Raw genomic sequence first — 25,972 nt, 5'->3', positions numbered from 1 at the left:
CATCTTGTGTATAATTTTTTTGTGCCATCATGAGGACTGTGGGCTTCATATTTCACACATAATAATGATGAAAATGAAAGCTGACATATCATCTTCAGAACAGTGCTCCCAAATAATACTATGAGTCTGTTCATAAAATAAAATTCACCAGAAAGGGACGTTAATGCTGGTACAAGAATCTGATCCCATACACCTCACAATATTGGAATCCCTGCCAATGACAGAGAAATAACCATTCATGAATCTACAAGTGCACAAATAGTTCTCCCAAGCGCCAAAATTATGCACACCACGAGGCACCATGACAATGAGCAATCCGAATTGCTCACAACTCTTACAACATTCTTTCAATTCCTATTGTGACCTTTCCCAATGTTTATAATCCTTCTGTTAAATTCTACTACCTTTTCTACTCTGCATACTACTTGATAATGCTATTTGAAAGAGCAGAACATCATATAGAACTGGATCTTCATGAAATTCTTAAAAAAAAAAATTAACTTTGCCCAATTCCTGTACTTGCTGTCCAAATTCAAAACCTGCCAATATCCTCCTATCTATCTACAGCAGCATTTCTTAACTTCTTCTAACCCTGGCACCCCCTTTAGTCAGGTCTTAGCAGTCAGTGCCTCCTAGCTAATATCTTCCTAGAAGGATAAAGGAAAGTGTATGTGTGGATCACTTTCCAGCACCCCAGGTTGGGAAACACTGATCTAGAGGTACGGCCCCAGGAAGTTGACACTCAATCTCTGAATCAGGACCAGGTTATCTCTTTTTATCAAATTCAACTATATTTCATCCACTTTCTCAAATAATGAGAGCCGACAACTGGCAAATGTTTCCTTCCTCCTACTTTGTCAGTGACATAGAAACTGTCATACACTAATAAAACATCACAAAGTTTCTTCTTACAGAATCCTGTGAGAGGACCCAAGGACTACTGCCAGCTATTGTGAGGCTGTGGGTTCCCAGTTAATGAAATCTGTGGTAACGATTATCACTACCATATATACTGTATATTCATATACATCTATGCAAATCTATCCATCAATATACATTTATAGGTACTGGTAAATATATACAGTGAGTATGCATATATCATACATAATTTTACATGTCTGGTATACTTGAAATCTGACATAGTGAAAACTTTGTCTCCTTCTCCCTTGCATGACATATTGTGACATCTGGCATACACAAACATGTCAAGCAGTGTCCCCTTTCCTTCAATGAAAGACACAGTAAAAGTGATATTCCAATGTAGAAGATACTCAGCTCATTAAAATTCTCAGTAAATATCTGGCATGATATTACAGGCACCTTTTCCCATGGGTTTTTTGTTTGGCAAATAGTTTTTGCCCACAAAAAACTAATACTTACAGTGTCCACAGACTCTATTACAAGATATTCAATATGATGTATTGCATGTTCATGTTTTTTTTTTCTACTTACAGTAGTTTTCCACTGTCTAACAGCATGAACACCAATTATGTTTTGTTTTTCATGTCAAACATCCTTTGCCAAACAGAAAATTAATGATAGATGACTCCCTTAGATTTCCACTAGCAAACCCAGCAGTAGTTTTGCAGATTCACCAATATTTTCCATGTGGAAACACATGAGGATACATGGAGTGTTGGCAGTATTTATCACACTATACTTCTGCTTAAAAAAAAAAAGTCAGTTCCATCCTGTTCTGACTCCACAACTTTTTTCTCCCCCTCCCTTTTTTTTTTTACATATTTTTAGAAAGATGGGAACAAAGAAACCATACAGAAAATATATATATACATATATGTGTGTATATGTATATGTATATATATATAAACACACATATACATACACCAAAGATACTTTCCCCCCCCTATAAACGGAATGACGGAGTCAAAGCACACTCCTACATCATTTACATCAAAATCTAATTAATGCCCCTCCCATGTCAACACATCATGGTAAAATGGAAATGGTACTGAATGGGTTTCCATGTGTATAAAGTGGATGTGTGCTTTGATTGAAAATGTAAACCTCCCAAGGAACACTAAAAGGTCATCAACAGGCTTATTCTAATACATGTGCTTTTGAGACAGATAAAACATTCAATTAAGAAAAAAGAATAAAATGTAATGTACAGAAATGTGAAGAAACTACACTGTAATTACCTAATACATAATTGTCTTCCAAATATCTGTGAAGACTTCTTACAATAAAAAGGCAATTTCTTATAAATTCTTAATTATATGTAATAATAAAATCACAATTTCATCTTCCACTCAAAATCAATCAATCCTATGTCCCAGGTCTCTTTTGCATAAGAAACACTTGCAGCCCTAAGGAATCCAGAATCAGCCACCAGGCTGGCCCACAGGTCAGTCAGGGAAGCGATTTTGTGAAGCCTGTCTTGTGAATAGTGTAGGGCAGTGTACAATAACATGTTCTGTGTCTTCTATGTGATGACCACACCTTAGTGCATACTGTCTGTTATGAGGCCAATCCTGTACTGATACTGTTTTAGTGCTTGGTGGTGACCTAAACATAGGCAAGCTGGGATTATTCTTACATGTCTTAAAATGGCAGGTTAGCCTGATGGTGTTAAATTTGTTGGTCTTGTGATACGTGTGGAAAAACCCTTAGTATATGTATGTATACTGATTAGGTACTAGCATTAAAATGCAACACTGGTCTATAGCATCTCTGATATCCACTATTGTATGTTTGGGTATTCTTGACAGTTATCTCTTAGTTGTTTTGTAGTTTGATATTTTGTCTGGGTCCTGTGTGTACAATTTTTGTGATTTATTATGTCTTTCTCTGTATCTCTACTGGAGAATGATATAACTTTTGTGTTCTCCTTTGTTGTGTACATGTCAATTCTTTCCAGTTTTCTGATTTTGTGCATTTGAAGCTAATTTTGGAGAAATGGTTGTTTAGGGCAGTGACAACTGTATTGGTGATGATATCTCATTTTAGGGTGTTCTTATTGCTTGTGTACAGAGAGGATTCATTCTTGAGTTCCTCATTTTTTGGACTGTTCTCATTAACACCCTCAATCTCTCCATCAACTTTCTTCCATTTCTTTATATAAGGTGACCCAACAATCACTGCTTCCCTCTTCCTCTTACAAGCCAGTGTAAAGGCAACATTACCACATTAATAACTACTAGTGTAATGGTACTTATCTGTTAACTCAGTGGTCAGAGTTGTCCCTTTCCAAGGCTGAAAACCAAGAAATCACAGCAAGCCAGCATCCCACTCTATTGGACAAGGAGTTGGATGCAAATGTATTGCCCATATATCAGGCCATACATGAGCTCTGAGCTTTAATCCAAGAGGATAACAGCTGTCAATCAAGAGTCTGATATGTGATCCAAGACCACATACCTGTGCATTTATTTATTTATTCATTTTATTTTATTTTTTTCTTCTTTCTTTTTTTTATGAGAGATCTGTGAAGAGGACCCATGGACTGTTGCTGACCAATGTGGGGCTGTGAAAACAATGCAACAATTATTGGTATCATTATTAACCCATTCAACTCATGTCAGCCGCTTGTGGTGTAAATACAAAAAACCGGATATGGTAGGTCTCGCGCTGGCCCGTACATCCGAATATCATCTGATGTGGCTTGACCGCGCGAGGACTGACGTCATATTTTTCTGGTGTTTTATGATTTTTTGTTTTATTTGACCAAATGACAAGAATCTTGTCATCGGAGTTTAAAGGGTTAATTTCTTTCATCTTGGAAATTCTAATGCTTAACAGTTGTATATGCTCTTTTTCTTGTTCTATACGATTCCTCTTTCCTTTTAATTTGTCCATTTTATTTACAAGGTTCTCTCAAGTGTAATTTTTTTCTGTACCCTTTGATAACTTATTTTGTTAACCTTACAACTATATTTGCTATAATTTTTGTAGCTTTATCAAAGGATCAGTGCTAAGTTATATGAAAATTGTCTCAGTGTATTGTGATCATTCTGCTTTGTTGTAGTGGATGTACATCTCTTTTGAGTTTCCCATGAAGAAATAGATGTAAAGTCATGTGTGGCTTCCCACATTTGTGGGTTAAGTGAGAGAGAGCACATTATAATGTCTGGTGAATATGTCACTGTTTTGATGTTATTTGTTACTGCTGTTGTGTTTGTGTAAGGAAGGAGGAGTGTCTTGTAGAGAGAAGAGTTGTTCAGGACTGTTACCTCTATGATGTACTATCTGAGTCTTTTGTCATGTAGGGCGATGAGCATTCAGGTCACCACCAAAAATGTGGTTTACAATATTGTTGAAAAGTGGGAGTTTAAGGGTGTATCCTTGAAGTGTTATGTAGTTGGAAATGTTTAGTGTGTATTTTTTTTTTTTTTTTTTATGTCTGAACGGGTCACTTCAAGCATAGTGTTAGTCTGGGAGTGTTTGGCTTCTTTTCTTTTGTTAGGGAAAAGAGGGAAAAAAAATGAAAGTTAACTCCTTATATACAATGGCATACTCTTCAGATTTTGCACAATCATTCTATTCATCTACTGAAGAATGGGCAAATCCCTGATTGATGAGTTAATCAATATTCTTTTCAGTCAAAAACTTGCTGATCCTTCAGTAGAAATATTTTGGCATAGGCTGGTACAAAATCTAGAAATAAACTGTAACAAAAAAATCACAGATTCTGTTCCATCAAAGGACAGTTTTATGCAACTGAGCGATATTCTTTGAACCAATTAATTATTCTGAATGACCAGCATCCACTCTGATCAGGGTTCACCTTTCCAGTTACATAAAGTTGTCTGTCCTTTGCCAGGACAAAATCTATAAACTGTATTACCATTTAAAAGGAATCACTGGTATTAAAAACAAGAGAAGCATATCTAAGAAAAAAGTCTAAACTATTTGTGAATCAAACTATACATCTACAAACACACATAAACATATGTAAAAGCAATTAACCAAACCAAAGACCAGTAAAAAGAAGACCTGAGCAAGACCTAGATAAACAGAAGAGACTAGTGTGAGCAAGCCCTGTTGACAAGAACTATGTAAAACCATGCAACTACAAAGACCAGAACCTGCCAGCAAGGTATTTGTGTAAAGCATGAAACTACCATGAGCAAAATTTGTTGGCAAGGATAAGATATGACCCAGACACTAAGAGAAGCAGTTTGCCTTCAGTGTCTGATTGAGTGGAGTGGATAGGTGGGCGGACATAAATGCTAAATGACTAATTTGTCTAGTTCCTCACTCCATCTCTTCTTCCTTGTACTCCCCTGAAAGTGAGCAAGGAACAGTAGACAGCAACAATTTAGTTTGTCTGTTGCATGTCATTTTCTTCCCTACCTTTTTCATCTGTTTTTTTCTGTAATTTCTAAACATTCCATTTTGTTTCTACATGATATAGAACATCTGCTTTTTTTGAATAACATAAATCTCTTCATCGTAAAATAATTTCAAACATAACTCTTAATTTAACAATTTGTTTCATCATAAAATTTTCTATTTCTCTTGTGCTTTTCATTACCTATTAACCTCTTCAATGTTGTGGCTTAAATTAGTTTATTCTGGCTACTGTTAGATGATTCTATTCGCTAGATGCTTGGATACTAGAATGAAGGTCACAAATGAGACCAAAATTACTCTAGGGTTTGCCTGCTCCTTTGTCGAATAAAATCACTAGGCATCAACTAATATTGAATCTAGAAAGAGTGCCACAATATTGAATAAGATTAAAGGACCTATATCTATTTCTTGTCACCTAGAGTTCTATTTTTCCCCATCATTAGCAATTTTACCCTTCCCTCATTTTTATCTTACTTTGTTCCCTCTCCCTTATCCCCCTTTTCCCCTTTGCACATTCATAATACTTCCCAGTTCCCCTCAAACGTTTCTCCATCCTTTATGCAAACTAAGTAAATGTTCATGAGCCCTTTGACTGATATTCAGGGCTGGGTTCACTGGCTGCAGTCCATCCTCTCCAAAGAGAGACAGGCCACTCATTCCGAGGTAGGTATGGAGGCCATCAGGGGGTGAATCAGGGTACTTGGCTAAGCCCCCTGTAATTGGATCTTGAGTCGATAAGACAAACTGACGAAGTTCTTCTTTGTCAATTAATTCTAATTTGTCTAATAACTGAAAAGAAAAAAAATAATTGTAAACTAATTCTAAATTACATAACAATTGGAAAGCATACATGCATATACCAAAGGCTTTTTCCCCGTTACAAAGGAGATAGCCAAAAAATAAAGGCATAAAATCCACTCACACCTACTCCATCCCCACATACTCCATTCCCATCCACCCCTTTCCCTCCCTTCTATCTTGGTTTCTCCTGGATGATGGGCCATCCTTGCATCTCGTCTACTGCCCTGGGTCAGAAGAGCAGTGTTGCTAGACACAGCACATCCACAGCAAGGTCGCTTTATTAAATTGGCGACCCTTCCCCTCCATCCCCTCATGCAGAAAGAGAAGATGGGGAGAAATCCCCTCAGGCTGTGTCAAATTTTTTTCACACATACTCCCTCATCCCCATCCCCACCCACTCCCTTTCATGTATCACGGCACCATCCATACACAACCACTCTCCACTCACCCCCATCTTCTGCCCTCTCCCATCACTCCTCAACAGACACTCCCCTCCTTCCCAATGCCACCCTACCCCATCCATCCATCCTATATTTGGCCGCCTCCCACATTCACCCCCCCACACCTCTGCCTTCCACATCTCTCCCACCAATCCTTCTTCATTCACTCTTTCCATGTGTCCAAACCATCCCAATACTCTTTTATTAACCCTATCTTCCAATTCCCCTTCCAACTCCGCTCTCCTCTCTAACTCCTCGTTTCTCACTTTATCCAGCCCAGTAACCCCAATCACACCTCTCAGGCACATTCAAACTCCTCCTCTCCTCCCCTCTCTTGTTCCCCACTGCTGCCCCACACAGTGCTGTCAGCACACACACTCCTTCATACAATCTCCCTTTAGCATCCAATCCTAAATGTCAATTTCTCATTACTCTTCAACCCCCCCAAGGCATTGACTTGCTTCTCTCAATCCACATTCCACCTCCACCACTCCTCCCCCACCCACCACATTCACACCCAAAACTATCCACTTCCTCCAGTCTCTCTCCCTTGATACCCACTTCCAGTCTGCTGCCACTTTCTCCCCTTGTACATCTCATCACCTTACTTTTCATTTACCTTTTGCACCACCCCATCCATGTATAAATTGAACAGCCAAGGTGACATAACACATCCCTGCTGAAGTCCCACCGTTAAATCAAACCACTCACTCTCTCCATTTCTGATTCTAACACAAACTCTACTACTCTTGTAAAAACTCTTGACTGCTCTTAACAGCTTTCCTCCTATCCCATATATCTGCAATACCTCCCACAGTGCCTTCCTGTCTACCCTGTCATAAGCCTTTTCCAAATTCATAAAGGCCCAAAAAACATCCTTACCTTTTCCTAAAGCTCTCACATATCTGTCTTGCCACTAAAATCTGATCCACACAACTCCTACCTGTCCTAAACCCACTGTTCCTCACCAATTATTCCCTCTGTTCTTCTCCTAAATCCTCTCAATCAAAACCCTTCCAAACTACACTTAAAAAATTTATCCTTCTGAAACTACTACACTCACACTTGTCCCCTTTTCCCTTGTAAAGTGGTACTATACAGGCACTCCTCCAGTCCTCCAACACTCTACACTCTACCCTCACCAGCCAATCCACCATCACTGTACCTCCTTTATTTCAGACATTCTGCATGACACTCTCATCATCTTAACAACTACCTTCACCTCATCTTTCCTTATTTCTCCTCCATTTTCCTCCCTCATCATTGTCATTTTTTTTATGCCACCCACTGCAACTACCATATCCTCCTTCACATTTAGCAACTCCCTAAAATAATCTGCCCTTCCTCCTCTTACTGCCTTCTCTTCCATTATCATCTCTCTATCTGCACCTTTTACCTTTTCTTCTTTACTTGATTTGCCTCCTCTTAATTTCTTTCCAAAACATTTTTATTACTTTCAAAACTTTCTGTCATACTCTTACCCCATTTCACATCTCTTCTCTTTGTTGCAAAGTTGGAAAGGGTGATAAAAAAAAAATTACAAATTACAAAACAAACATTATGTGACAGACCTAACACCTTTTTCTGCCTTTGCCTAAAAGTGCAGTGGTTAAACATGGACAAGAATCAGCTTCACTTCTTTCAATCCCATCACACTTATCCCTTTCACTCCCTCTTAAACTACACAAACACAATGTAAAATCTTACCTTAAGAGAAGCCCCTACCCAAAAGGTGTAGCACGTGTCTGGGGGTTTATTCGGCCTTCCTTGAAGTCCACCATCTGTTTGCCGAAGCACCAACCATCTCACTAACCTTTCATGCTGTTTCCAAAATAATGCAAAAATCATTGGTCACAACTGGCTGAAAGTTTTGTAAACCTGACTTTTGAGAGGAACTAGGGAGAAGACTTCCACCAGAACCCATGTAACTAGATCATCAAATGTGCATGGATGTGGGAAGGATGAGAGTCCATAGTATGTTTGTGACAACAAAAGATGGATGTGTTAGTGGTGAGTGAAATAAATATGAAAGAGATAGGTGAGTTAGAGTTTAGGAGTTTATCATTTTTCAGTCATTTGGTTTACTGGCTTTTCTTTCCACACAGGTAATTTTGTGTTGCCATCATGCATTACATTTCATAGGTGTTTATTATTTGGTTAGGGGTCCCATTTTCTGTAAAAATAAAAGTTGTGAAAGGATGATTGAGGTACCAGTAATGGTGTTTTATCACCCAAAATTTGCTGTAGTGTAATTCCTATTTAACCACTTCAATACGAGTCAAATTCTGGCATGCAGCACCAGCTGCTATATGTACAAATCATCACACTACTCACATTATAAAATATAAAGTCACTGCTGTATTACTTGTTCTCTTTTACTCTGAGTAATAATAAACACAGAAAACATGATCAAACCAGCTCACAGAATCCGAGGGTAACTCATGTACAACTACAAAAAATATATATAATCCTCATGTACCCACTCGCGCCTCAATGTATTGAAGTGGTGAACACAGCAGATGAGACTGTACGTGGTTGTTGCAACTTGTGTAAATTGGTCATTTTAGTATTTTTTTTTTATAATACAAATACAAAAAACAAAGGCATAAAATCCACTCCCACCCATTCCATCCCCATATACTCTACTCCCATCCACCCCCCTCCCTCCCTCTTGTCTTGGCTTTTCCTGGATGACGGGTCATAAGAATACTAAAATTACTAATTTACACAACATGGAAAGAATGAGTGATGAAAGATTAGTAAAGGAGGTGTGGAAGGCAGAGGTGGAGGGAGTGAACTTAAGGAGACGACTGAGGATGAGATGGATGGATGGGGTGAAGGAGGTGTTGTTGAGCAAGACGGAAATGTCTGTTGAGCAAGAATGGGAGTGGGCAGGAGATATTGATGAGTAGAAAATGACTGTGTATGGATGATACTGTTATGCAAGGAAGGGAGGGATGGGAGATGAGTGGGTAGGGGGTGCTTATGCATGAATGATATTTTGACGCAGCCCAAAGGAATTTCTCCCCATCTTCTCTGTCTCTACATAAGGGGATGGAGAGGGGGGGTTCACCAATTAAGTGAAACAGTCTTGCTGGGGATGTACTATGTCTTGCTGCATTGCATTTTACCCAGAGCAGTTGGCAGATGCAGTGATGGCCTGTCATCCATGAGGAGCTGAGATGGGAGGGGTGGAAAGGGTGATGGAGGGGAGTGAAATGGTTGGGACTAGGTACTTTCCTCTGACTTAGCTACCTCCCTTATATGGGGGAAAACTCTTGGTATATGGATAGTATCATTAGCAGTGCTGTGTGAAGAGTTCTATATTGGTAGGTGGAAGGATCATTTCCTGCCATGAGATGCCCATGTATGAGGCACAAATGTCATGGTCTTAGGCATACCAGTGCCATTTCAAAACATCAATTATACAGATTAAAAGACAGCCATGGCTATGTGGCACTTGATTGTTTTTATATGGTTTGTTGGCTATTGTCCCCTTAATCTTTATTGTGGATCAGGGGACTGTATAGTAATGTGTAACTAACAGTGCATTGAAGGTACTGAAGGGTGCTACCTTGTCAGTTCATTAATTGTTGGGGATGGCAACATGAGATGGTACCCAGCATAAGGAAACCATTTCAAAGGAGATGAAACTTTGAATCCCCATAAGGGGATTTAGTGGACCAGTAACACGACTTTAGGGTGGAAACTGCATGTAGAGCACTTTGTGAATCTGAGATGGTTATGTAAACTGTACAGGGAATGAGTGAGTATGAGTGTGAGTGTGTTTGTGTAATACATTTATCTCTTGAGTTACACTAGGGTTACATTCATGAATAGATCACATATATCAAAATTGCATACTCCAAGCATTTTCTTCCCATAACAATGGTAATTGGAGGAGTTATATTCTTGGGTCAGGCAAGGTCCACCTATTTTACAGGTATGTTACCCTATGATGATTATTCATGCATGCATTGGTTGAATAATTTATATGAATTTATTTTGTTTCATTATATACATTATTCTATCTACATTATATACACTACATACATCTACCATAACCTGTCACCCAAACCACACAAAACATCCACACAGAAACACATTCACACCCAGATAGTTAAACAAGCCCCTAAAGAAAGACCATCTAATTCAATACAACAACAACCCTCAGATACAAATCCCAGAAAAAATCCTCATATACCAGACAAGAACCACAATAGTACACCTACACTCAGGTCACTGTCCATCATTGAGATAGCACCAATACTGCCTGAGATGCAACCACCAGATAGAAGACACAGAACACCTCATACTACAATGACCCACACTGACAATCCATCTCCAGAAACAATACAATATCTCTTCTCTAGGTGATTTATGGTCTTGACAAGAGGCTGCCAGTTTCCTGGAGGCCATAGGTATTCTGCAAGAAAGACTAGTGGCAATGAATTGATTGATTGACACTATGTACAGATGAAGCACAAACACATTCACTCCTGGCCCTTAATGTGCTTCAAGCTCTCCTCACACTCATCAAGCAAAGATTTGTTTTTTATTTCTGTGCTGGAACCTGAGCAAGGACGCAGTGACAAGAGGTTATCAATGTCTCAGCTAGAGTACTAGCACAGATCTTATCAGAATTATTCCTGATGGCAAGAAGAGTACTTTCAGGAAGACCTATGGCATTAGCAATGCAAGCCGTGCTTTCTGCACAGTTAGTGCTCTAACACTTCCCTCTTCTGCTAGACGGTAAAGGTGTTCCTGCTTCCCTGGCTACACTATCACCAAGATAGGTTGATGGATACTTGGATACCATAGCAACACTGTAAAAGGAGGTTGCTGAAAAGGCTACACATAGCACAGGTTCACTTGAGAATAGCACCTTCCCCGTAGATGACGGAGATTTAGAGGTTTCTAAGCACTACCTGGGATTGTACCTTCCATCATGTTATGAACATAAATACAAAACATTATAGATGCTAGCACCAAACCTTGTGGAACTCTACTAGTCACACACTCCCCATTGTGACGTCTTATCTTTCACTACTGTCCTCGTGTACCTGCCTTCCAGAAAATCTTTCATGCATTCAAGCAGTTTACCTCTAAATCCTCCAATCTGCTCCAGTTTCTACATAAGATGACCAAGCTATTTTATCAAAAGCCTTCTCTAGATCAAGGTATAAACAGTTCACCCAGCTCTCCCTTTCTTGCAGCACATCAACCACTCTTGAGTAAAGCTTTATTGATTTGACACACACAATACCTTTCAGATTTAAAGTCAAGATTGTTGATACGTCAATCTTTCACAATTGTGCACAGCAATGACACTGATCTGTAATTCAGTAGTGTCTCCTTACTTCCACCCTTTTGAATTGATGTTAGCCACAGTTAAAGGGGTTAAAATCAACCCATTTAACATCCCTCCAAGCTCAGCACCTGAAGAATGAAGGGGCATCCCTGTCCCACCAAACACAGAGAACATCCCTTCAGACTGAACCATCCTTTCATCCATTCACAATCTTCCTCAATTCACTATCTTTGGCACTCTACCCTGCTCCAGACTCCTTGTACATCCATGGTCCCTATTATCCCATCCATCTATCCATCTCATTCTTGTTCTTCCTCTCCAGATCCCACCAATTTTGTATTAGAATGAAGTTTCAATACATACATATACCAGGGCTTTTTCCCCCTTACAAGGGAGGTAGCCAAAAAGGGAAAGGCATAAAATCATTTCCACCCATTCCATCCCTGAATACACTCCACACCCCTCCACCCTCCCTCTTATCTGAGCACCTCCTGGATGATGGGTCATCCCTGCACCTTGTCCACTGCCCTGGGTCAGAAGCAGTGTCGCAAGACACAGCACATCCACAGCAAGGCCGCTTCATTAAATCGGCGACCCCCCCTCTCCGTCCCCTCATTGCATAAAAGGAGAGGACGGGGAGAAATCCCTTCGGGCTGCGTCAAATTTTGCTCACACATACTACCTCACCCCCCATCCCCCCACCCATTCCACCTCATGCAATCACAACATCATCCATATACAACCATTCTCCATTCACCCGTCCTTCCTCAACAGACATTCCCCTCTTCCCCAAAGCCCCTTTCACCCCATCCATCCACCTCATCCTAAGACGTCCCCTCATGTTCACTCCCTCCACATCTGCCTTCCATATCTCTTTTACTAGTCTTTCTTCACCCATTCTTTCCATGTGTCCAAACCATCCTAATATTCTTTCATCAACCCTATCTCCCAGCTCCTTTTCCACCCCTGTTCTCCTCCTCACCTCCTCATTTCTCACTCTATCTAGCCTAGTAACCCCCATCATATTTCTCAGACACCTCATCTCAAACACATTCAAACTCCTTCTCTCTTCTTCTCTTATGTTCCATGTTTCTGCCCCATACAGTGTTGTTGGCACAATCACTCCTTCATACAGTCTCCTCTTAGCATCCATTCCCAAATGTCTATTCCTCATTACACTCTTTAATCCACCAAGGCATTTACTTGCTTCTCTCAATCTACATTCTACCTCCACCTTCACTCCACCTTTTCCTGCCACATTTGCACCCAAGTATCTAAAACTATCCACTTCCTCCAGTCGCTCTCCCTTAATGCTCACTTCCAGTCTACTGCCACTTTCACCCCTTGTACATCTCATCACCTTACTTTTACCCACATTTATCTTAAGCTTTCTTCTATCACATACTCTCCCAAACTCTGCCCCCAACTTCCTCAATCCCTCCTCCGATCCTGCCACAAGCGCAGTGTCGTCAGCAAACAAGAGCTGGCTCACCTCCCACTTTTCTCCATTTTCTTTAACCATCTCCAATCCCTTGCCCACTACCCTTGCATTTACCTATCGCACCACCCCATCCATGTATAAGTTGAACAGCCAGGGTGACATAATGCATTCTTGACAAAGTCCCACCTTTACCTCGAACCACTCACTCTCTCCAATAAGTTTCAATAAATCAAGATTTTTTCAATCCAGGTTCACCCCTGCAGGTCAATGAAATCACTTGGAAGAAGCTAAAGCATTATATACTGTGTATAGCTGGCTTGGCTGAAAAGATTATCTTCTACTAAAGTTATCATCATTATCATTACCTGAGTGTCTGAAAATGCAGATTTGAGGTGACCCATGAGATCAAGTGCTGCTACAGCACAGTACGTGGACCCACCATGGGCCTCCAGACTTGCACCTTGACCCAATGCTCCTTCATAACCCTGAAAGTTGACAAATGTTCTTTTACCAATGACCACTAAAGCTGAAGAAAAATTATTTCCTAGGCTTGGTCTACTTTAACATTACTTCTACATCATCAATTTATCAGCCTTCTTTATTGAAGTCCCTGAAAATCTCATTCCTTTTTTTTTAAGCCACAAGGACATAACACATATCATGCTATATTCCATATACTACCCCTAAATTTATACAGTTAAAAATATTAAATTATCATTTGATAAAATTTGATTGATACCCACTGTTATGCTAGTGACAACAAATGGGCTCTCTAAATCTGAAGAAAAAATAAAATCTTTCCACTATTATGCTTGGGCCACATGAATGACAATGAATCAATCTATTGCCCTGATAGGGATAGTTACCCTTAAATGCTTAGTCAGGAAATTTCACTCATGACAGCCTATTAAGCTTTAACCAAGCAAAGATGCCTTTAAAAAATGAACAGTTACATGGGTTCAGACAAAATGTTTTAAGTTTCCCATCAGAATAATCAATACTTAAACTAAATATCTTCAAACATTTCAGTTCAATGTTATCATATGAAAGGCTACAACAGGAAACCTGATTAGAAAGGCTTACCATACTATTCTGGATGTAGGTAACTGCAGCATCTACATTAATTGCAGAGAAATCTTGTAGAATATAGCAAATTGTGGCAGCACAATAAACGAATCTCATGTCATTCTCACTACCACCTAAAGTAGAGTAAAAACTGGAAAAGATATGAAGAGATTAAGATTATTCCCATATATCAAAGAGTAACTGGAGTCCAAACCCAACAACTGTCGACTCAAGTTTCACTGAAAACCCCCGCCTTACACTGGCTGAAAATAATCCTCAAACCCTCCAAGGTAGGCTACAGTCATATAACTCAGGCCCCCCCCCCAAAAAAAAAAAAAAACTATGTTGTTTTGAGATTATTAGTACGGACCAGTTGGCAGATGCAGGGATGACCCATCATCCATGAGGAACTGAGATGAAAGGGGTGGAGGGGGTAGTGGAAGGGAGTGAAATAGGGGGGAATAGGTATGTGCCTCTGACCTGGCTACCTCTCTTGGAAGTGGGAAAAAGCTTTCTGTATTTAGATATACATATACATACATACTTACATACATACATACATATATATATATATATATATATATATATATATATATATATATATACTGTATATATATATATATATACATATACATACTGTATTTTATGGCTTACAAGATGCACTTTTTTTCCTAAAAAATACCCTGAAAAATACTTGTGGGTCTTTCAAGACAAATGTTGTATTGTAAGACAACACCAAGGCTCAAACGAGCTTGGACTGTTACCTAATTGGCTTGACTGAGAGGGACGTGGATTTGTATGTTGAGTCATAACACTGATGTTAGCTTAAGTAGCTATTTAATTCAGCCTTTTATATGATATAACCTCAGTACTTAACTGTTACAAGTATTTTCATTACCATAAACTTTTCTGGAGGTGAGCCATGAGCTTAAACATGAGCTCTGAGATGCATCATGCTCTGCTTATTATGCTACTGGCAGTGGCGGGAGCCTTGATGTGTTGTCTCCTATGTTCAAAGCATACAAGGTTTGCTCACATTATGAAGTGAAATATATAATTTTTATAATAATTCAGAAGCAGTGTCGCAAGACACAGCACATCCACAGCAAGGCCGCTTCATTAAATCGGTGACCACCCCCTCTCCGTCCCCCAATGTATAAAAGGAGAAGACGGGGAGAAATCCCTTCGGGCTGCGTCAAATTTTGCTCACACATACTACCTCAACCCCCATCCCCCCAGCAAAATTGTAATGAGTGCTGTGACAACAGATAGTTTTATGACAAGGTTAGATAAATTCATGGATAATAATGATAGACACTGAAATGTAAGTTTACAGGAATTAACATTGTTTAGGTCAACCAGCCTCTTGCAGACTCCTTGCTTCTTATGTCTTTATGTTCAGTGGTCAGGTATATGGTGAATGTGTTCTTGTATGAGAATGACTTTTTTTTAGTCATTTCTTACCAATATTAGGATGCATCTTCCAAGATGCAAAATCTTGTAAGCCGTAAAATACAGTGTATATATATTATTCCAACATCCTTTATTTCACAACAAACATTTTGGTTTAGTAAGACAACACAAAAAACTCACCTTCCATCTGAGCATTGCAGAGAAGCTACATGTGCTAACACTGCCTCTTTGTTGACCCTGGACAGATCATCACCAAGAATAATGAGTGATGACAGTGCTGTGTATGTCATGGCAATGTGGCCACTGTCTAACTCTAAAACACTCTGGCTTTTAGGCATTTTGGTGCTGTCACCCATAAGAGATGACCCTCCACGGAAACCACAATGAGAACTTTCATCTGAAAATAGGAAGATATATTGGTAGTTATACATATGATAAGTCATTGAACTTCATGACATACATAACTGATATAGGTTTGGATGCTACAACTTTTGGGAATGGAGAAAGCAACTGGTTTGAGGTAAAGGGGGGACTGTATCAGGGCTGTGTCATGACACCATGGCTGTTCAAAGTGTACATGGATGGAGGTGGTGCAGGAGGTAAATGTGAGGGTAATGGGCAAGGGACTGGAGATAGTCAAAGACAATGGAGAGAAGTGGGACGTGAGCCAGTTGTTGTTTACTGGCAACACTGCACTTGTGATAGGGTCTGAGGGGTGATTAAGGGAGTTAGTGATAGAGTTTGGGAAGGTATACAATAGGAAAAATAGAAGGTAAATGTGGGTAACAGTAAGATGATGAAATGTATATGGGGAGAGGATGGCAGAGAGTTGAAAGTAAATCTTAAAGGAGAGAGGCTGGAGGAAGTGGATAGCTTTAGGTATTTGGGATCACATGTGGCAGGAAAGGGAGGAGTGGAGGTGGAGGTAAATTGTAGATTGAGAGAAGCAAGTAAATGCCTTGGAGGATTAAAAAGTGTCATGAGAAATAGGCATCTGGGAATAGATGCAAAGAGGAGATTATACAAATAGGGTGATTGTGCCAACAACACTGTATGGGGCAGAGACTTGGAATGTAAGAGAGATAGACATAAATCTAAATGTGTTTGAGGTAAAATGTATGGGAAGTATGGTACCTTGGGGCTACAAGATTGGATAAAGAGAGAAACGAGAAGGTGAGAAGGATAGTAGGGGTGGAAAAGGAGATGGCAGATAGGGTTGATAAGAGAGTATTGGGATGGTTTGGACACATGGAGAGAACAAGTGAAGTGAGAGTAGTAAAACAGGTGTGGAAGGCAGAGGTGGATGGCGTGAACTTGAGGGGACAACCAACAATGAGATGGATGGGGTGAAAGGGGCTTGGGTATGAGGGGAATGCCTGTTGCACAAGGACAGGAGAAAGATAGAGGTGAGTGGATAATGGCTGTGTACAAATGATAGTGTGATGCAAAGAAGGGGTAGGGGACAGGGGTGAGGGGGAATGGAGTGGTTATATGTGAATGATATTTTGAAACAGCCCAAAGGGGTTTCTCTCCATCTTCTCTATTTTCCACACAAGGGGATGGAGAGGGAGGGTTGCCAATTACCTGAAGCAGCCTTGCTGTAGATGTACTGCATCTTGTTGCATTGCTTATGACCCAGAGCAGTGGGCGTGGGACAGAGATGAGGAGCTAAGATGAGAGGAAAGGGTGGTGGATAGGAGTGGAATAGGTGGGACTGGATACATGTTTGTTGACTTGGCTACTTCCCTAATAAGGGGAAGAAAGCACTTGGTATATACATTCATATAGAAAGACTACAACTTTCTGAGACTAAAAATAAATACTTGTTTCCACTTGTCCTGTGAGATCCTCATCACATAAAATTACCTTCCCACCATTCATATACACATTGCCCTTAATTCTATCTGGATTAACAGCCCCGAGGGGCTAACATTTATGGATGGGTGAGGGTTGAGTGCATGCCTTGGCTGTTTTGACCCAAAACTCCTCTCTCTCAACTTTGACTATCTTTCCTCCACTTTTTCACATAAGAAGAAATGACAATTAGTGAATGTTCTTATCTTGCTCCTCCTTCTATCCAGCAAGACAGAAACACACCCACAGTAATATAACAAAACAATCCAACAGTTCTTCCCAGAGATATATGAGAGGGCCCGAAGATATTTATTTGCTATTGTAGGGCTGCAGGTTTCCAGTAAGTGAAACTCAAGGCAACAATTAATGTAAGATGGAAGGGAAAAAATGGATAATGGATTGTGGATGGGTGTGGGATAGGTGAGGGCTGGGTGCATGCTTTGGCTGCCTACCTTCCTCATATGGGAGAGGAAGCCTTTTGGTACATACATACATACATACATATACCAAAAGGCTTCCCCTTATTAGGTAGGTAGTCAAAAAACAAAGGCATAAAATCCACTCCCACCCATTCCTTCCCCACATACTCCACTCCCACTCACCCCTCTCCCTCCCTCTTATCTTGGATACTCCTGGACGATGGGTCATCCTTGCATCTTTTGGTATATAGATAAAATTATCAATTACTATCATTATAATCATTACTATTGTTACTATCATTGCTTACTATTATTGTTGTTGATGTTAACCACTTCGGTATGATGACGGCTATGTAGGCGTCATGAGGCGCGAGTAGGTACACGATGATGCTGGCGTCAGCATCTTGATTATATATTTTTTGTAGTTGTACGAGTTACCCCCAGTTCTTTGAACAAATTTGATCACATTTTCTGTGTTTATCATTAATCAGAGTAAAAGAGAATGAGTAATACAGCAGTGACTTTATATCTTATAATGCCAGCAGTGTAATGAATCATACATATGGTAGCCAATGCTGGTATGCAAGAATTTGACTCGTACTGAAATGGTTAAGCATATGCAAGCCTTAGCTGGCTACCTCTTTATATGGGGTAAAAAGTCCTTTGGTATATAGATAAAATCATTATCAATTACCATTATCATTATAATCTTTGTTATCATTGTTATTATCATTACTATCAATGTTTATTACTGTTGTTGTTTCGTCCTTACTATTGTTGGGCTTATGAAAAGAATGGAAGAGAAAAGACTTGCAAAAAAGTGTGTGGCAAGCAGTAGTGGATTTTGTGAACTTGAGAGGAACACAAAAGCAAAACATGAGAAGCAAACCAAAAAATAAAGGAGGCAAAAAGGCATATGCAAAATGAGAAAGGAGTATGACAAAAAAAATTGAAAGCAATAAAAAGATGTTTTAGAAGGAAATCAAGAGAGGAAGGGGAGGCGAGTCAAGTATAGAAGAAAAGGTAAAAGGTGCAGATGGAAAGATCTTAATGGAAGAGGAGGCAGTAAATAACATGGGTGGAGTATTTTAGAGACCTGTTGAATGTGGAGGATGTTAGGGAGGGATTGGTGATAGCAGTGGAAGGCACTACGGAAATGTTGGTGATGGGAGAGGAAAATGGAGGAGAAATAAGAAAAGATGATGTGCAAGTAGTTCTGAAAAGGATGAAAAAAGGGTGTCATGCAGAGTATCTGAAGAAGGTAGGTACAGTAATAGTGGACTGGCTAGTGAGGTTGTTCACTGTGTGTCTAAGGGAAGACAGAGTGCCGGAGGACTGGAGGAGTGCCTGTATAGGTCCCCTTTACAAGGGAAAAAGGAACATTTGAGAGTGTAGTAATTTCAGAGGGATTAGTTTTGTTAAGTGTAATTGGGAAAGCTTATGGGAAGGTTCTAATTAAGAGAATTAGGAGAGGAATAGATGGATTAATTGGTGAGGAGCAGCATGGGTTTAGGAAAGGTACGGGTTAAAAGGATCAGATTTTTGTGGTAAGGCAGATATGTGAGAAAGCTTTAAAAAAGATATGGATTATTTTGGGGGGGGCCTTTATGGATTTGGAAAAGGTTTATGACAGGGTAGATAAGAAGGTACTGTGGGAGGTTTTGCAGATAAACGGGATTGGGGAAAAGCTGTTAAGAGCAGTCAAGAGTTTCTATGAAAGTAGTTGAGCCTGTGTTAGAATGGGAAATGGAGAGAGTGGGTGGTCTGAGGTAAAGATGGGACTGCATCAGGGATGTGCAATGTCATCATGGCTGTTCAATGTGTACATGGATGGGGTGGTAAGGTATAGGTAAGGGTAATAAGCAGGGGATTGGAGATGGTTAGAGAAAATGGAGGAAAGTGGGAGGTGAGCCAGTTGTTATTTGCTGATGACACTACACTTGTGGGATTAAGAGTTAGTGAGGGAGTTTAGGAAGGTGTGCAATAGGAGAAGGTTGAAGGTAAATGTGGGTAAAAGCAAGGTGATGAAATGTACAAGGGTTGAGGATGGCAGTGAGTTGGAAGTCTAAAAGGAGAGAAGCCAGAGGAAATGGATGGCTTTAGGTATTTGGAGTTGCATGTGACAGGAAAGGGAGTAGAGGTGGAGGTAAACTGTAGATTGAGAAAAATAAATAAATCCCTTGGGAGATTAAAAAGGGTTATGAGAAATAGGCATCTGGGAATGGATGCGAAGAGGAGATTCTATAAAGGGGTGATTGTGCTGACAGCATTGTATGGGGCAGACACTTAGAATTTAGGAGAGATAGAGAGGAAAAATTTAAATGTTTTTGAGATGAAATGTCTGAGAAGTATGGTAGGGGTTACTAGATTAGATACATACATACATACATATACCAAGGCTTTTTTCCCCCTTACAAGGGAGGTAGCCAAAAAGGAAAAGGCATAAAATCATTTCCACCCATTCCATCCCTGAATACACTCCACACCCCTCCACCCTCCCTCTTATCTTAGCACCTCCTGGATGACGGGTCATCCCTGCACCTTGTCCACTGCCCTTGGTCAGAACCAGTGTCGCAAGACGCAGCACATCCACAGCAAGGCCGCTTCATTAAATCGGCGACCCCACCCTCTCCGTCCCCCCATGCATAAAAGGAGAAGACGGGGAGAAATTCCTTCAGGCTGCGTCAAATTTTGCTCACCCATGCTACCTCACCCAACTAGATTAGATACAGTGAGAAATGAGGAGATGAGAAGGAGAGTGAGAGTGGAAAGGGAGATGGCAGACAGAGCTGATGAAAGATTATTGGCATGGTTTGGACACGTGGAAAGAATAGGTAATGAAAGATTAGTAAAAGATGCATAGAAGGCAAAGGTAGAGGGAGTGAACTTGAGGGGCCAACCGAGCATGAGATGGATAGATGGTTGGGGTGAAGGGGGCACTGAGAAAGAGAGGAATGTCTGTTGATCAAGGAAGGGAGAAGGTAGAAGATAGGGATGAATGGAGAGTGACTGTGTATAGATGATAGTGTTATGCAAGGAAGAGATGGAAAACATGAATATTTTGATGCAGCCCAAAGGGATTTCTCACCATCTTCACCTTTTTCTGCATGAAGGTATGGAGAGGGGGGGGGGGGGGCACCATTAAGTCAAGCAGAGTTGCTGTGGATGTACTGTGTCTTGCTGCATTGCTTCTGACCCAGGGCAGTGGGTGGGGTATAGGGATGACCCGTCATCCATAAAGGCCTATCTTCCAAACTCAATTTCTCCCTATCTTCTTTATTTTCCACATGAGGGGATAAGGAGGGAGGGTCACTGTATAAGTGAAGCAGCCATGCTGTGGATGTCATGTATCTTGCTGCAATGCTTCTGACCCGATCAGTGGGCAGGAGAGAAGGCTAAGATAAGAGGGAAATAAGGGTAAAGGATAGTTGTGGAATGGGTGGGAGTGGGTGCTTGCCTTCACTTGGCTACCTTCCTTATAAGTAGGAAGAAGCCCTTATTATATAGAATAGAATACAAATTATCATTATCACTAGTATTATTATAATTTTCAAACGTGTATCCTCCTAAATAAAGAAAACAATGTGACTCAGCCATTTCAGGCATTATCCTAGATGTTCCAAGGTATTTAACATGCCCCCATTTTTTCAATGAAATCCATTACAATTTTAAGTTCTAACTTACATTGTCCCTCCTGAGGAAGAATTTGAAGCGTGTAGATCCAATCAATAATCTGCTTTCTTTCTGCTGAACTTATATCTTCCACAGTCTCCATCAGATCCAGGCCGGACAAGGCGAAAAACAACACAGTCATGCTGTTGTAAATGATAAACTATATTAGCAACAAATAAACTGCTTAAGTTCATTAATCAATCCATCCAATGCTCCAGATCTCTCTTGCATGAGACCCACAGTTCCCAGATAACTGGCAACAGTTACTGGATGGTTTGAAGTCATTTAAGCAAGAAATAGTGTATTGTTGCCTGAGTATGGCTAAAGTGGGGGAGTATAGGAATTTTCTGGGTGATGGTTGCATAGAAGGCTATTTGTCTCTATGGCCAGACCTATTCTGTGCTGGTATTGTTTTGGTGCTGGATGGTGACCTGAATGCTAATGTGGTTCTTGCTTCTTTTGGGGGGAACTTTTCTGTGACAATAATGTATGGAGGGGTGGGGGTATTTGTTGGTCAGTATTGTAGTCCTTTTTTTGTTTTCTAAAGTGAATGTGTTTTTGCATGGATATGTGTATGGTGTAGGTAGTACATTGGTGTAGGTATGTGGATAATATACTGTTGCATTTATTTTTCTTGTAACATTTAGTTGGTTGCACTCATGTGATGTAGGTGACAAGTGCTGAAGGTTCTTACATAAACATGATAAAAAAATAATTAGGCACAGCTCACATCCTATCAGAGCAATATGAAACACATCACAGAAAAACAAATAACGGTAGCCACATTTCCATATTCTGAAAAATACTATAATTCTATAGTACATACTTAACAACATTGACTCTTTCAAAAACATGCATTTCTTGCATTTTCAAGAAATACATGTTTCTGAAATTTTTGAACATCATAATTTGATTATTTTGCTTCTCCTTTGATCTGCTGTTTATGTATTTAGCCACATTAGGTAGTACAAGTTATTTCAAATAGAGGGTGACTAAGTATAGACAATGATCCATTGTATTATACATAATCTATATTACAATAAAGACTGTAATATTATCTAAATATACTACTGATTGTTTTGCATATACTAGTATTTTTAAACTTTTTGAGTACTGAAGTTTTTCCTCTGCACAACAAATTAAATTTTATTCAATTCCAGCCTCTCCCATGCTCCTTAGTTATTTCAAATATTTCATAAGGAGGTCATCATAATTACTGTAGCATTAGGGCTGGAATTAATAGCATCACCATGAAATGGCTTTAATAAAAGTTGTGATTTACAGCAATATTAATGTTCCTAACTACTGGTACCAATTCATGATCATCCTGTGGCCATGCAAAATATCAGGGCAATTTATAACCTTTTTGTCTAACATGACAAGCACAATGTCTGGTCAAAATCAGTCTTGTGTTCTTATTCCCTGAAAAATAAATAATGCAGGTAGGAATATTTTGCAACAAAAATAGTAATATACCAGTTCTCAGTCTCACTCATACCCAATGCAAAAAAATACCTACAGGATCTGTGAGCATACCAGTACTTAGTAAATTTGAAGAAGTGCACACCTACGCAATAAAGTAATAGAAAATCAAGTATTACTTTTGTAGATTGTAATACATCAATGAAATATATGTTTTTCTTGGTGGAAATAAATTACAAAAAAAAAAAAATTGCTAAAACTGATACACTAATGAACGGAGCCATGACAAGTGCTTCTTGACACCATGTTTGTTTTGATATGTGCAGAAGTCAAAAGAAATTAAAGTCCAATAAACTGTTCTCTTCTAACCTAACCTTACCTGCATTAAGTAATGCAGTATCTGTGCAGTACCTGTAATGCCAGAGCTCATAAGGGACATTGCTATCATCAGGGATGGTGACAACTGGTTTCAGTATCCGATCAGACTGGGGACTGGCTGATGTGGTTGGCTGCCTTTCAGCAATTCTTTTTTGTTATTGATTTCCTCCAAAATCAATGTAATTCAATTTACCAAATTAATATTTAATATATATCATTTAGATTTGCACAAAGTAGCCATTGCCATCATCAAACTAACATTGATGGGACTGAACTGACAACACAAACATGGGATCTCAAACCTATTGTCACAGTTTTGTTCAGTAGTGTATTTGCTTTTAGCAATGTTTTTTTGTTACTGATTTCCACAAAAAAAAATCTTGTTCATGTATACCAACTTACCAAATTAAAATTTAATTTTGCAATGATATATCACATAGGTATGCACTTCCTTAATAACACCCTGGTAAATTCATTACAACGATGATCCCTATTATTAGATTATGTAGCTATTATATACTTGATATAGTATCATATTAGTAAATTTGATACTGACACAAACAGCATGGTGGTATATATCAACAGATATTGATGTCATTAAGTCTAAAATAATAAAGTATTAACCATACTGGACTACTGCAGTCAACTCTTGTCTCCATATAAAAAAAGTGGTAAAATTCCAGAATCACACAAGCATGGATATTTAATACGAAACTATGTTGTCCAATATCTCCTAGCCTAACATAACCTGAACTAACATAACCATACCATAGAAATAGATCTTTCAAATGCAAGAAAGAAAAGTAAAAATGTGTTTCTGTGATATTGGAATGGAACCAAATAAGTGATATCCAAGAACTAAAGAATATATGAGTAAAAAAAAAGGATACCTTCTTTAGAAGTGCACACCCACATGATATAGCATTAGAAGATTGAAAATTGATTTTGTAAATTATAAAACATCAATGTGAGACATATTTTTCTCAGTGGAAATCAATAACAGAAAATGTTGCTAAAAGCTATGAATAAGTAAACGAAGTCCCATCAACTCCTTTAGACACCATCTTTGTTTTGATAGATTCAGAGGTTGAAGACAACAACGAATACCTTGACAACCTCTAGAATTACTGGTACCACATTACTTGATGCAGGTTACATTAGGTAGATGGGTTAGGTTAGGTTAGATAGGTAAGCTAGGTAGGTAGGATAGGTTAGAATGGACAAATTTATCATACTTTTAATTTCTTCAACCTCTGCATCTACTAAAACAAAGATCGTGTCTCAAGCAGTTGAAGCGCCTACGTTTGTTAACGTGTAGCATTTAACAACTTTTTCTGTTGTTGATTTCTGCCAAGAATAACGTATACTAAATTGATGTATTATAAATTATAAAGTCATTGTTTAATTTTCTATTGTGCTATCATATAGATGTGCACTTCTAAAAATTTACCAAAAAGCTTTCACTAGACAGATTACAGGGATGGAGCTCGGCTACTGGAATTGTCTGAAACATCAGGGCCTTTGTTCCCAAAAGAAGAGACAGGACAGACATTGAATAACATATTGCTGGAAAATCCTGGAAAACATCTCGCTCCACAATAAATGGCAGCTAGAACAAAAGGATCAGATACATGGCAGAAGTACCTTGTCATCACATGTCAAGGCACATCAAGACCTCACTGGCCTTGGGCTTCAGCCATGATGGGTCAAAGATATTAAAAACTCCCTAAAGAAGTCACAGAATTGATATGTTCAGAACTTCAGTAGATACCTTCAACACAAGAGGAAGCAGGTCAATATTTTGAAAACGCTATCTGATGACCCAGCAGCAGCAGGATACAATACTAACTGCCAAACAGCCACAAATTCAATACCAGACCAGATGTGTCAAATATCATGAGACATCAGGGAGAGAAACAGCAGTGGATCACCATGACTGAGGAACGAGCCTCTGAACTCAACCAAGTGAGTAAAGATATACCAAGTTATTGTTGTGTTTTATTTTCACAATAAGTTCCCTATAACTAAATGTCAGTAATATATTACTTACCGACTTGTGTCGAATGATGTGAGGCTTGAAGGAAGGACCTGAAGGCATCTTTTAAGGAACTTAACGTGTCTTTTCCGCAAAAACGTGAACTCCTCCCTCGGTGACATGTTGCAATTGTTTTGTTTACATGACGGTTGAGTTGAGGGATCCTAGAAGACGTGTGACAATGAAAATGGGTCTGGTTTTCTATATATTGGAACATCTGAACCCAATAAAAATTTAATGTCATTATTTGTTTAGTTTAATTAAATTTGCATTTTTACGTACTTAATCTATGAGCACAGTTACAGTAAGACAGTGACTTATTTTCATTGGAATGGGTGATGAATGTAGATAAGATTTTGCATTGAATAACAAAGCATTACTTTATTAGTTTATAGCTGCTCATCATTG

General features: G+C 39.3%; 1 protein-coding gene across 1 annotated transcript in view; it reads right to left on the bottom strand.

Annotated features, from left to right (window-relative positions):
• betaggt-I (geranylgeranyl transferase type-1 subunit beta) overlaps nt 1-25,737 on the bottom strand; it is a 35,733-nt gene extending 9,996 nt beyond the window's left edge. Inside the window, exons 1-7 of the mRNA XM_076210422.1 lie at nt 25,580-25,737; nt 21,742-21,872; nt 15,965-16,181; nt 14,390-14,522; nt 13,672-13,791; nt 8,262-8,375; nt 1-6,102 (exon numbers count right to left, since the gene is read on the bottom strand). The exon at nt 1-6,102 is cut by the window's left edge and continues 1,631 nt beyond it. Coding sequence (XP_076066537.1) covers nt 5,851-6,102; nt 8,262-8,375; nt 13,672-13,791; nt 14,390-14,522; nt 15,965-16,181; nt 21,742-21,872; nt 25,580-25,686 — 1,074 coding nt within the window. The 5' untranslated portion in view covers nt 25,687-25,737 and the 3' untranslated portion in view covers nt 1-5,850. The remainder of the gene's footprint in view (nt 6,103-8,261; nt 8,376-13,671; nt 13,792-14,389; nt 14,523-15,964; nt 16,182-21,741; nt 21,873-25,579) is intronic.
• Between the last annotated feature and the right edge of the window lie 235 nt (nt 25,738-25,972).

The sequence above is a fragment of the Oratosquilla oratoria genome, chromosome 27 (assembly GCF_046742065.1).
Source record: "Oratosquilla oratoria isolate Oo_2021 chromosome 27, ASM4674206v1, whole genome shotgun sequence".
NCBI lineage: Eukaryota > Metazoa > Arthropoda > Malacostraca > Stomatopoda > Squillidae > Oratosquilla > Oratosquilla oratoria.
Note: the sequence above shows the minus strand (reverse complement) of the source record. Positions and strands in the feature narration are given on the sequence as shown.